The following is a 13,919-nucleotide window of genomic DNA, read 5'->3' on the forward strand; positions in this document are numbered from 1 at the left end:
ATTTCTTCAGCAAAGTTTTTAATTTGTTGATCCACCCATCGTTGTCTCTATTCATCCTCCCTGCTCCTCATACATTCATCCTTCTCTCAACACAATCATCCATCTCTGCATTCATCCTTCCTTGGTTCTCTCCATCATCCTACCTCCAGCGTCTTCCTCTCCATCTATCTGTCCACTTCTCCATCTTTCCTTCCATGCATTCTCTACACCCTTCCACCCCAGAATCCATCCTTCTCTCCATTCGCCCACCCTTTCCTCTCTCCATTTCTCCATCATCCATTCATCTACTTGTCTCTAGAACCAGCCTTCCTTTTTCAATCTATGCTCTCCATCTTTCACCTTTCTAGCCATCCATTCATCTATCTGCCCATTATCCCTTTAACTAATCCTTCTCTAAAGCCTCTTTTCATTCCATCCACTCCATCTGTCCTTCACTCCAGCCATCCTCCCTTGCTCCCACTCCACTCATCCATCTCTCCAAGCCACCCGTCCTTCGGCCTATCCGTCCATCTCCATTCACCCATCTTTTTCTCTTTCTATTCTTGCCTCCTTCCCACCCTACATTCCTTCCTTTCTTCCTTCTTTCATTTGGTCCTACACCACATAGCTGCACCATATTATTTTCTTGCAGTGGTATTTATGTTTGGAGACCGGTTTTTTCAAAGTGATAGAAGCAGTAAACAACATTTGGAAAGCTTTTTTGTTACAACTGCCCAGTGTAACCCAACCTCTGCTCAAGCTGCTAAAGTGGGGGGTTTATGATGCCACTTTTCAGATCATAGAGGCAGTGGTGGCTCCGCCATCAGGAACAATGTTGGCCCTGTCTCTAGATGAGGTACAGAAAGACAGAGAAGAGCTGTAGAGACATCCGTGTTTTTAGAAGGATTTTCCACTTTCATCCACCTTTAAACGAGGCATAAAACATTTCCTAGATCCGGAGTTTGCTGTTTAACCATTAGACCAGAGCACTACTCCTCTCTACAAAGGATTTAAATCCCCTGTAATGATGAAACACTCTTCGAAGTTTCAAAAAGTCAAAAGGTATACTTACTAACTTGCAGGCTATAACTCGAACAAATTATATATGGGCAATGTCGGCATTTAATGAGAACAAAATTAGCTACGATCTCTGCACTATAGAAATAGTAGTAAACCACACTGTCAGCCAAAGTGTTTCAGATGTGGCTTGCTAGAATTTATCAGATATGTGTTTTCATTTAGTCTTCTGAACTCCTTTCAACAGAGAACATTGAAGGTACTTAATTTTCCCATGCTTCTTAAGCTTAAAGTATATTAGGTAAAATACAAAAAAATCATATCTCGACGATTTGAACTTACCTTATTTTCTCAGTGGTTATTGGAATGCCAACAAGATCCAATAAGGAAGTTCCACCTCCCAGTTCCCAAAAATGAGCAACGTCCTTTGGCTGCAAAACAAGCCAGAGTAGTGTTATCAAGGGGATTGTTTGGTCACCTACTATAAACCTGCATTCGTGAGACATTAGTAATATATCACTTGTGGCAAATTACGTTCCTGCGCATTTATTGATGAAAATCACAATAATAAAACCCCTTATGTGGCTCTAGAATTTATTCTAGTGTGGTTCTTCAGTCTAGAAAGTGTATGTGTATGTCCTCAATAAATATAATCAAATGCTGCTATACCAAGATTATCAGTAATCCACTTTAAGCAAGAATTTACGGGGGAAAAAATACAATCAGATCTTAAACAAATGTAAAAGGCAGGGGGAGGAGCCGCGCCAGCGACCAAGTTGGTCGCTTAAGCATCGGCTCCGCCGGCTGCCACATCCTGACTTGCCATCCGGCACATTATCCCGAGCCCCGTCCCTTCCATCGGGTGGGGGGCGGGCGCCTGAGCCACTGGGCGCAATTCCGAACAATTTGGGCGCTCTGATGACTTAAATCCACCGTCTGGAACTTTTGGGCCTACAGGGAGCGCCACCGGGACCCTGCATGTGGCACTGCCCGCTTTGGAGTTTAACAACAATGGCGAGTGGAACCGGAAGTGCGCGATGGCACTCGATCCACGGAAGTCGTGTCGCATCTGCTGGGCCTCGGGGTTCCCCTCTCAAACTTTCTTGCGCAGTGCACCCCTGCCAGTACGGAGCAACACATGATTGCTTCGATTGACTTTGTGAAGCATTGGCCTAGCTCGGGTGGCGGAGTTGGTGGCAGTGCAGAATTTGATAATGGCGGCGAGGGGGGACCCCGAAAAGCTACCTCCGAAATCATCGAGGTCTACCAGACCGGTTCAGTCCAATAGACTGGAAAAGTATAGTTTCTCCAAAGGCTCCCCGGTGGACGAGAAACATGCCAAAGTGAGTGGCCAGGAGGGGAGCCCATCTGGGGCGGATCCGACACTAAAAGACTTGATGGCAGCGATCACTGGGATCCAGTCTTCCCTCGGTAGGATGGACTGCAAATTGGACACAGTGACTATTGAGGTGGGCTTAATCCGACCTGACTGGACTAAAACCTCAGAGAAGGTCAAGTCACTCGAGATCAAAACATCGAGTCTCACGGACAATGTGTCGGAACTCCAGTGAGAGGTGAGAGAACTGAAGGTGTCTCGGACTCAGTTTGCCCGTAAGCTGGACGAATATGAAGGACGTGCGAGGCGCAATAACGTCCGCATTCTCGGCGTACCGGAGAGATCGGAGAGACAGGCCCTGGATCGGTTTGTGGAGGATCTCATCCTGAATCATCTAAAACCCAAGGGCCTCAGTAACTTTTTTACTCTTGAAAGAGCCCACAGAGTCCCCGGCGGACACCCGAAGACGGGGGCACCTCCTCGTCCTATGATTGTCCGCATTCTGAACTTTCGGACCGAGACACTATTCTGCAGGCTGCAAGATCCTCTGGACCTTTGGCATACGAGAACAAGTCCTTGCTTTTTTTCCCTGACTTTACCCAGGCAGTCCAGAAACAGCGGCAGGGTTTCATGGATATTAAGAGAAGGTTGCGCGCCTCGGAAATCAAGTACTCTATGCTGTTTCCTGGCCGCCTCCAGATAGAACGCGACGGCAAAGCTTGGTTCTTTGATCATCCGGATGCTGCAGCGGACTGGCTGGACAGAGTCCATGGGCCGGGCAGGGAGGCGGACACCCCGATGGACAACGAGGAACAATGATCCCATTTTGATCGTGTCAATTGACTATGGTGGCTGGAGCGCTGGTTTGTTCGGGGCGATCTCTTTTTCCCCACTGACATTGCTAATATTTTTGGGGTTTTCCGTATGTGACATGGTTGGTGGGGTTTGTATGCGGGTTGGGATGGTGGAGGTTGGTGTCCTGTTGTAAGGTCCTCCTCCGTTTTCTACGTTTAGATTTCATAGTTAGATCAGGGGAGGCAGGCACACTGCTAGTTGGGGATGTGCAAAAGTTGCATGCATGGGTGCAGGGTGGGGGTTGGGGGGTCTTTTGTTTATTGATTTGTGTTTTGTTTATGACCTGTGCTTGCAATGGATGTCATGGTATGCTTCAGAATTCTCGGGGGTGTGTATGGCTTCAGCTAGATTGGGCTTGGGAGTGTCCGTTCTCAGTTGGAACGTGAATGGTTTGGGAGACAAGATCAAACGTGCCATGGTGGGGCAGCTGATCAGGCGCCGGTCACCGGATGTGGTCTTACTCCAGGAGACTCATCTTATGGGAAAGAGATGTATGGCGCTACATAGAGGAGGGTATAAGTTGGTTGCTCATGCCGGTTTTACCTCGGGCTCCAGAGGGGTGGGGATACTGGTTAAAAATTCCTTTCCGCTCACTATACACGCTACCTGGTCTGATAACCGAGGCCGCTATGTCGGCGACTCGGGACTCTGGGAGGGCAGAACGATCACGTTCCTCTCTGTATATGTTCCTCCCACACTGCAGACAGACACCTTTCGTGATCTGAGCAGGGTGTTCTTGTCGCTACCCCTTGGCATCATGGTAATAGAGGGTGATTTCAATGCGGTCATGGATGGGGAGCTGCCTAGGTGCCCCCTCCCGTATGTGACTGCCCTCTCGTAGATGGTTGCCGGATTTTGTCTCCGGAATAGGCATGGTCGATGGTTGGAGACTCCGGCACCCCGGTGGCTTGGAGTACACATGTGTCAGCAGCGCACCACTCTTTTTCCAGAATTGACTATGTGTTAATGCCTGCGTCGCAGACAATGTTTGTTCAGGAAATACGTCATCTCGCCAGAGGAGTGTCTGATCACTCGCTGATCTGGCTGCAACTGAAAGTCGGTCCAAGCGATGTGGCTAGGGTCGCCCCTATTAGCGCTTGGCGGTTGAGAGACCCTGTTACTAAAAAAGAGCTGGTGCGTGCAACTGATAGCTACTTCCGTGAGAACGCAGGGACGGTTGACTCCGACTGCTCAATCTGGGAGGCCTACAAAACTGTAGTCAGGGGGGAGGCTCTCTCCCTAATCTCGGGAAGAAGAAGAATAGGGCGGAAATTGACAGGATCGAGGAAGAGCTATCTGCCTTGGAAAGGGAGGTCTCCACCACTGGGGACCCAGGGGATATTCACCGCCTTGGTCTCCTTTGAGACGAGTGCAAACGCTTGGCGCGCGATGGGGCGAGAGAGCAACACGCTAACACCCAAAGCAGAATTTATGAACACGGCGATAAGGCCGGGAAACTTATTGCATGGTTGGAGAGGGGTGACTGGGGGTCGCGTCTGGTGCCTGAGCAGCAGATCGCGGGCTCGGGGGTCATGATGGACCCGCAGCTCATAGTGGACGAGTTTGCCCGTTATTATGAGGAGGTCTATACTTCAGTGGGGTTGTTCACGGTGGAAGAGAATGCGGAGGTCATCCGAGACATCCCAATGTCCGTTTTATCGGCCGAGAACAGGGAGTTTTTGGATTCTGACATAACAAATGACGAGGTCGCAATGCCAATCAGGGGGGTTCACTCTGGGAAAGCCTCGGGCCCGAACGGTAGTATAAACTTCATGCGGACCACCTGGCTCCGTTCCTGAAGGCTATGTATCTCGAGTGCCGGGAAAATGGCGTACTCCCTTATGACCAACGTATCGCTAATATTATTGTGATCTATAAAAAAGGCAAGCCTCGTTTAGATTGCTCCTCCTACCGCCCAATTTCTCTCTTAAATGCGGAGCCTAAGATTCTGGCCAAGCTCCTCGCGAATCGGTTGGTGAAGGTCATATCTGAGCTGGTGCATCCGGACCAGTCCGGCTTTATGCCGCGCCGCAACACTGCTATTAATCTTCGTAGACTTCACGGGATGGTGGCGGGTTCCGCTCGCATTCATGAGCCTGAGGTACTTCTGTCGTTGGACGGCACTATGGCGTTCGACAGAGTGGAATGGTTTTATCTTTTTGCGGTACTGGAGAAACTCGGGTTTGGCCCGGAATTTATACGATGGATCCGTCTCCTGTACTTGGCTCCGTTGGCCCGGGTTGTGGTGAACAATCACAAGTCCGGTGACTTTCAGCTAGGGAGGGGCACCCGGCAGGGATGTCCCCTCTCGCCACTTTTGTTTGCCCTAGCCTTGGAGCCGCTTGCGGCTTGGGTGCGATGGGATAGATCGATCAAAGGGTTGCGGTGGACTCCGGAGTGGGAGGACAAAATTTCGCTATATGGGGATGATATCCTTATGTATTTGACCTCCCCCCGGCAGTCCCTAATTGTTTTCATGGATATCTTGGCGATCTATGGGAGATATTCGTGTTTCGCCATTAATTGGAAGAAGTCGGTCCTCTTTGTGTTGAGCGGTGACCCCCCCTAGAGTGCCGGAGAATTGTCAGGTTAAAATAGAACTGGTGGGCTTCCGCTACCTTGGAGTTTTCATCTCTCTGGATCCCAAGACGCGTTTCGAGGCTAATTTGGTTCCCTCCCTGGCCAGACTCCACCGGGATATTGCAAAATGGAAGGAGCTGCCGCTTTCCCTACTGGGTCGGGCGGTTCTAATTAAAATGATGGCGCTACCACGGTTTTTATATGTTTTGCAGAACTTTTTTGATCCCGTGCCCCCTCCTATTTTAACGAGATAGAATCTTTGCAGCGTCAGCTTCTTTGGGTTGGGAAGCCGCAGATCGCGCTATCCAAACTGATGTTGCCCTGGTATGACGGTGGGATAGGACTGCCCAGTATTAGGAAATATTATTGGGCCTCCCAGCTGGCTCCAATCAATCATGCGAATTATGGCTCCCCGGCTGACCCCGGGTTCGCCATGGATCGTGACCAGTTGCCAGGGGGCGAGTACACCCGGATTTTGTATGCTAGGCGAGGCAGGTTTCCTTTGTTGGGTCCGGCGTCGGCTTCGGTGCAGGCGTGGCATGAGGCCAACCGTGCTCTTAAATGTGAGGGCAAGATAACGATGGCCACACCATTATGGAACTCGGAAGCTCTGGGTAGCCTTGTGGAAGTCAAAGGGTTTCGATCGCTGGGACCTGATCGGTATCTCGCAGGTCCGTGATATATGGGGCAAGAACGGGATATTGACTTTTGAGGAATTGCAGACCAGACACCAGCTGAATGAGAGCGAGCGATACCGCTATTCGCAAATCAAGCATGCGCTGGCAGCGGCCGTCCCACGCGATGTGAAGCCTCCGGAGGCTTCTCCGCTGGAGGATCGAATCCTGGATGGGTATCTTCCCACCAGGGCGATTTTCCTGGTTTACAAGAAGTTGGTCAACCACACAGAAGATCCCCTGGTGAAGGTCCGGAACAATGGGTTGCGGATGGTCTGGTCTTGGAAGATGAGGACTGGGTGGAGGCTGTATCCTCCCCTCAGGAAGTGGCGATCTCCATGAGACTTCGGCTGGTGCAGCTTAGGATCCTTCACCGGTCCTACACCATGGGCCCTGGGTTGTGTCGCATGGGGTTTGCCTCAAATGCAGATTGTCGTAGGGGTTGTGGTATGACTGGTAACTTTATGCATATTTTGTGGGAGTGCCCAGAGATTCATAACTATTGGACCGAGATCCATGAGAAAATGAGTGAGGTGCGGGGTGTAGAGATTGCACTTGAAGCACGCCGCTGTTTACTTAATGTATGGGAGCCTTCCGACCTCACGAGTCATGGCAAGCTTTGGGTCACTCTTGCCTGTATGATTGCTAAGCGAAATATCGCACAACTATGGGGTGCTTGTCGAACTCCCCAGATTGGGAAGTGGATGGAAGACCTTGATTGGTGTATGTTTCGGGAGAGAGCTGTTTATGTGGCCAGAGGGAGGCCCCGTAAATGGGGGAAGGTCTGAGATGTCTGGAATGCTTACTGAGGAAATATTTGTACACCGCCAGAAATAGATTCAAAATGTGAGGACATTGAGGCACCATGAGCCCACTTATTCAACTCCTTCATGATTCTGTATTGCTGGAACCCACATTCGCCGACTTTATTTCGCAGACGTCCATGGCATAATGGTCTTGTTATTTGTATTTCTTGTTTATGTTTAATAAAAACATTATAAAAAAAATATATATATTCTTGGCAAGATATTTGTTGGGATTCACAATTCCAACATAAAGCTAGTAAAAGAAGCCTTGTGACAGGGTGCTGCTGGGTTGGTCAGAAGGGACGGCTTGACAGAAATTTTGTATCAGACATAGTAAGTAAGGTCAAACCATCACATACAGTAACGGTTGCCAGCGAGATCTTGCAAATCAGGGACCAGTTAAATGAAACATTAGGAATGAGGTTCCAAAAATTGCACGTTTTGCCAAAGAAACTGCTAAACACTGCCCTGAGAGAACTGATATAAAGGCTACAAAATGGCCAGTAGCCGAAGACAGATGGAAAGATGTGGAAAGAGACACAGCAAAATAGGAGGAACCTGCAAACCACCTCTTAAACGCTCTCGGAACAAATAAGAGTAGAAAAAAGATAATAGATAGGAGCTAAGCTATGGACGATGCCTGCAATATGCGACACGTAAGCCAGGATCCACGTTTCCTTCTGGAGTTGGAGAATAGTGCATTTTTGAGACCCAGAACCAGAAGACCTTCTAGTATACATCCCAAGTTTTAAATGTTAGAAAGAAATCCTTCTTGATTGTAAAACGAGGACTATATGGCTATAACATTGCAGTGATTCTTTGGTTAGTTTTAAGGCCTCATTGAGATCCTGGCAATGTTACTAACATAGGCAAAGATCACATTTGTGCAATGTTACAACTGGGTTGGTGGTTGACTGGGGTATGAACCCTAAGCAAGCAACAACCACAATCCTAATCAGAACAAGAGGCAGGCAAATCCTAAATTAACCTGTGCTCACCCTCTGGTAGCTTGGCACAGAGCAGTCAGGCTTAACTTTAGAGGCAGTGTGTAAAGTATTTGTGCAACACTTCCCAAATAGAACAACAGTGAAAACACCACACACCAAGATTCCACAACAAGTAAGAAAAATAACTATTTTTTAAATAAATAAAACAAGACCATAATGACAAAAATCCAATAAGTAGAATTAGAGATATTGAATTGTAAAGTTTAAAGTGGAAAATAGCACCAAGAAGCAAAAAAGCGATATTGGGGATATCTGGTCACGCCAGATCGGGACAAAGTCAAAAGTTCAGGCCAATCGTGACGGAGCGTGGGATGCTAAAGATGCCCAGTTATGCCAGTTGAACCAAAGTACCTTAATCCTGGTTTGGGAGCGCTTGCGTGGATCTGTGTTGAAGATGTCTCATGCAGCAGAGGCAATGCGTTGGTTCTAAGATGCGATGAGGCTGCGGCGTGAGGTTCAGATGCGTCGGCATTGATAATTCCGTTGACGGGGCTTGGGATGCGAAGGGTGGTGTTGAGGTTGCGAGGCACAATGTAGACAATGTGTCGATTCCGACAAGCTGTGAAGCTGTGATGCAGAGGTTCATCACCGAGGCTGCTGTCAATGAGAGAGCGTCACACAGTGTTGGTTCCAAGGAAGATGCGTTAGTCCCAGATGGTTGATGCAGCGGCAATGTGAGGCTTTTGCGAAAGGTCCAATCCATGCAACAGCAGTGATGCGTCGGTTCTGCTCTAAGATGTGCCGCTCAGCTGAGGAGATGCGCCTGTTCAGCCCAGGGATGTGTCACTCAGCAGAGGATGCATCTGTTACGCTGAAGAAGCACCTTAGGCCCACTTCCAAGTGTCCAGGACTAAGGTGGCACCACTTGGCAGGGTAGACTCATGGATGGGAGAGTAGTAGGTGCCGAACCAGGGGTGTTGAAAGTCTATTTTGTACCCAAGACTTCAAATCAGAAGGCCAGAAACCTAGCCCTTGAAGTCACTCTGGGTTCAAGTGAATGAGGTTCAGTCCCCTCGCCCAGGCAAGAGGACAGAAGGCAGCAGGTCAGCACAGCAAGGCAGGAGTACAGCAAAACAGCAGCATGTTAGTCCTTCTTCCTGACAGAGCTTTCATAGGTCCAGAAGTGTACTGAAGTGTTGGCATTAGAGTTCCAGTACTTATACCCAGTTGGGCCTTTGACGTGGTGTAGACAATAAAGACAGGCAGCTGAAGCACACAGAGGTCCTGCCCTTTCTGGCCTGGCTCCAGACTCGCTACAGGGGAGTATGCAACACTTTGTGTTGGAACAGAACACTGTCTATTCAGGTGTAAGTGAGGCTGGGTCCAGCTCCTCCCTCCCATCCTGCCAGGATGGCCCATCAAGTGGCCTTCTAGGAGGAATACGCAAAGCTCAACTGTCACCCACCGCAGACATGTGATCAGAGACAGGCAGCAAGTTCCAAATGGCTAAAGGAGGAAAATGCCAACTTTCTAAAAGTGGTACAAAAGGGGGTGGTGATGGACGGAGCATCTGAATCAATCAAACACTCACACCCAGTCAAAAGATCTGGGTTTAATCCATCACCGTCCTTTAGCACACTCTGCCACCCTAGTTCAAACATGGCTATATGCAAATCAGTCTGACCATTTGCCTCATGGGAACAGTCCGGCCCGAACTGCCAAGCCATGTCTTCCCTGGACCGGAAACAAGCTTCCGAGGACCGGTTTCTGGCATTCCATCCTTCTTCAGCCCGGCTCAGATGTGAGTCCCTTGCTCACTTTGCCACTGGATTCAAGCAAGCTGGGCTGAAGTGTGCATTAGTTCATGAGTAATCCCCCTGCACAAACAGGCAGCTCACTAGTAACCCCCAGTGCACAAACGCACAGCTCTCTAGTACCCCCTGTTGAGCGGAGAGGAGTAAAAACTGGGAAGGAGCTAGTGTTGGGCTCCAGACAAGAACGCAGGAGAAACGGCCCGGGGGCACTAGCGGACCAAGTGAGGAAGCCGCATCCAGGAAGAACACGCGCCGAAGCAAGGAGCGGGGCAGTCTCAGGCCTGCCTTAAAGGCCCCTGAAGGGGCACAGAGTTTTTTTCCTCCGTCCGGAAGCACGAAGAAAAGACGGTAAGTGCCAGGGGCTACTGCTACCGCGACCTGGGGAAACCGGCAAGAAAGGCGAGAAGCAGCGGAGGCAGTTTAGTTTGAGAGTGCCCCCTTTTTTGTCTGCTTTGCTGCTAGAATGTTCAGGGGCACAGAGTGAGGGAAAGCACATCCGCCTTTTTGGAGGACGGGCAAGTGAATAAAACAAACAAGCATCACTAGAGGGCAGATACTTACCCTCAGTAGCTCCTGCAGGAAAGCGGACCACGCCATAACACCACCATCTTTCTCCGAGGCGAACCAGAAATGCCTCGGAGAAAGCACGGTCATTTTTGCATTCGGGGTGTGGTTTTCTTTCTCTCCTCTTCCCATTGGCTGGAATGTAAAATTCCAGCCAATGGGAAGAGGAGAGAAAGAAAACAGAAAGAAGCGAAAAAACACGCCCCCGAATGTGAAAAAGACGGGGCTTAAACAGAGTGACTCCTCTCTCCTTCAATGGCTGGCCAGCATTTACGAGGCCAGCCAATGGAGAAGAGGGGCGGGTTTAAGCCCCCGTACTGTAGACATAAAGTCTCGACGAGGCTGCGCAAATGCAGCCTTCGCTAGTCCGAGACCTAAAAAGTTAGGGTTTGGGCTTGGCAAAAGGTTTATTTTGCCAGGTCGACATGGCAGTGTAAAGTATTGTAAACTGCACACACAGGCTTTGCAATGGCATGCCAGAGACATGGATAAAGGGCTACTTAAGTGGATGGCACAATCAGTGCTGCAGTCCCACTATTAGCATTTAATTTACAGGCCCTGGGTAGAGGGGGTATCACTTTATTAGGGACTTATGAGCAAATTAAATATTTCAATTGGGGGTGAACCAATGTTAACATGTTTAGGGGAGAGTCACACGTTAGCACTGGTTAGCAGTGGTAAAGTGCACACAATCCTAATACCAGCAAAAACTAAGTAAGAAAAAGTGGAGGAGAAAGTCAAAACGTTGGGGGTGAAGGACAAACCCTAAGGCAGTCAAGTCTAACATGTCCTTTTCACAATAACAATGATTTAGAATGGAACAAAAATTGTGAGCACCTTTATTACCAGCTCTTAGAAAATCGAGAAAATGTCTGTATATGTATAGCGTACAAAACAGAAGCAAATCGCATTGCGGTTAGTATTATTATTTTTTGGGGAGTTTTATATAGCGCAAACTTGATGAAGGTATCAGATTTCCGAGCGCCTTACATGAGCACCAGTTGTGTTACACCAGGACACATTCATTTTTGTTAGGCACGGGGAGATTAAGTGATTTGAGCACAATCACAGGATGTTGAGCATCTTTGCCGAACCTCAAACTCAGTTTCCAAGATATACGATCGACCGCCCTGGCTGTTAGGCTGCTTCCTCTTCCCTATTTCTTCTTCTGATCTAGACCTCCTTGCACCAGAGGAGTGGATGTTGATTTTTTGCAATGAACTCTAAATAACTCCCTAGATTGACCACTCTCAGAAAGTAGTGTTGCCACAGACTCTACAAAGACAGTTTCCCTAGAAACCATCTCTTAATGACCGATGTAAAGTAAAACATTTCTGTGAACCTATATATGTGCACTTTTATTTTCAGATTCATAATTCCACAATGTAACCATACCAGATTAAGCCATGTCGAAAATTATGCATCTAAATTTAATTTAGATGAAAAAGAGTGTTGGGGAAAAAGAATTGCAAGTGTTTGGATGCTTCTGAATATTCCCAATGGTTTCCGCACACAATCTGGCAGTTAAGCTGGAACAATTTTCAGAGAGGAGGTGCTGCCATCGATGTTATGCTAGGGCGAAAGCGGTCCTGGGTTGCTTGTGTTCCGGTTCAAGGAGGACATGGCCTAGTAGTTCAAGCTAGATTTTCCCATAAGGAGCTGGTTTGCATCTGGCTGGGTCCAAACTGAGGTGGCATGGTGGGCGAAAAACTATGGATTGGGATGTGTCCAGAGAGATTGCCAGTGGCCGAGATTCATTCCAGAATTCCATTCTGAAAGGAGGAGTCAGGCACCAAGTAAGTTGAAAAGTTTTCTTTTAGTAGAAGCTGCCACCAGCACATCACACCACTCGTGTCCCTTCAAGCTCTCGCCAACCACCCGTCCTAGAAGTTCCCAACCCCGACATTCCACCTGTCACCTGGACATAGCCCAAGTGGCACGCCAAACCAACACATCCTTCCCCTATAAATAAACTAAAGAAAATGCCCAGATAACAAATCTTAACAAAAACAAATGTACAGCACAATGAATGATAACACAAGATACACATTGGAATAAAAAGTTCCCTCGACATTCATCACCTTAATGTTTTTGTCATTAATGTTACGTCACCGAAGTCGCAGGGTTTTTACAGAATCAAAGCACTACTTAAACGTCAAGTGAAGCAAATGAGCCATATCTATTCAGCAGGAGTATGGTAGCGTTGTACTGTGTGTCCAGTGGCGCACTGGAAGCACACTGTCCCAAATATATGAGTAAAGCATGGCGTGGTAGAACACTACCATGTACAAAGTAGACATTTCCCATTGAAATGTCCTCTTGAAATAGCCATCAAATTTGCAATATGTCATGCATTTTACTATTAAGCTTATATGGCGCACAAGCAATAACTTGTCGTTTCTGTGCATATTTATCACCCAATTAAAGTTTCTGGTTTGGCTTGATCCTTTTAACATCTTTATAGCATCACAATTTAGAATTAGTAAAAACAAAATCTCCTTATTTGCGCTGTACTTTCTGCTGGTAAATTTTGAAACATGTATTAAGTCCATTCACGAGTATTTCACTTTTGTTGTGAGTTCGAAAACATTTGACATATTGCAGCCTTCTCCGTTCGCACTCTCTAAACCCCAGGAGGATTGTGACTTGTTGCAAAATTAACTCACTTTGCAGTAAGAGAAGGGAGAAGTAAACACGGCCCCGTGTTAAAGAAATACAATAAGAAGCAATTTGTCAGAAGACACTGCCAGGCATTTGGACTCTGTATTTGAATGCCAACCAAATTCTACACAGTAAAGACAACATTGATAGGTCCCTCTATTGACCATTATCCCTTTGAACCCCTGCACCCTAGTTCCAACCCCTGCGATCTACACAATTAACTTTATTGCCTAAAAGAGCTTGAGTAAGTGTGTTAATAATTCCTACCACCTGGAACTATTTTCTCATGTGGAGGGGAAATGAAAATAAGTAGGTTACCGTGCATTTTCAATTTAATCACAAATCAGCGGGGAAAAAAGCTGGACTAGGCGTGAATGTACGCATGAAAATGTTCGTGTTTTTAATAGATTTCTGTGAGTAGAGTAGCACATTGGATTTTTGGGAATTCCATCAAATGAGTAATTAAAAAAAATCATAAGCGGAAACCTTCAGCTTGTAAAATGATTCTATTTTTCTGAACGAGGAACAGCATGCATGAAATCATCATACACTCGCCCCTGCTCCTATCCAAAACAGAGAGGTACCTGCCAGCATCACCTGACGTGTGCATGTTTAAGGTGCAGCTGTCCTTATTCATTCCATGTGAACTGTGGAGTGCGGAGCAGCCATTTCAAGCGTCGGAGCGC

The 13,919-nt window shown here is 47.6% G+C and overlaps 1 protein-coding gene across 1 annotated transcript in view; it reads right to left on the minus strand.

The window, feature by feature from the left end:
* DYNC2LI1 (dynein cytoplasmic 2 light intermediate chain 1) overlaps positions 1–13,919 on the minus strand; it is a 267,996-nt gene that overhangs the window by 118,487 nt on the left and 135,590 nt on the right. Inside the window, exon 5 of the mRNA XM_086927800.1 lies at positions 1,339–1,427. Within this exon, the coding sequence (XP_086783926.1) occupies positions 1,339–1,427 (89 nt within the window). The remainder of the gene's footprint in view (positions 1–1,338; positions 1,428–13,919) is intronic.

The sequence above is a fragment of the Lissotriton vulgaris genome, chromosome 6 (genome assembly GCF_964263255.1).
Source record: "Lissotriton vulgaris chromosome 6, aLisVul1.2, whole genome shotgun sequence".
NCBI classification, from domain to species: domain Eukaryota; kingdom Metazoa; phylum Chordata; class Amphibia; order Caudata; family Salamandridae; genus Lissotriton; species Lissotriton vulgaris.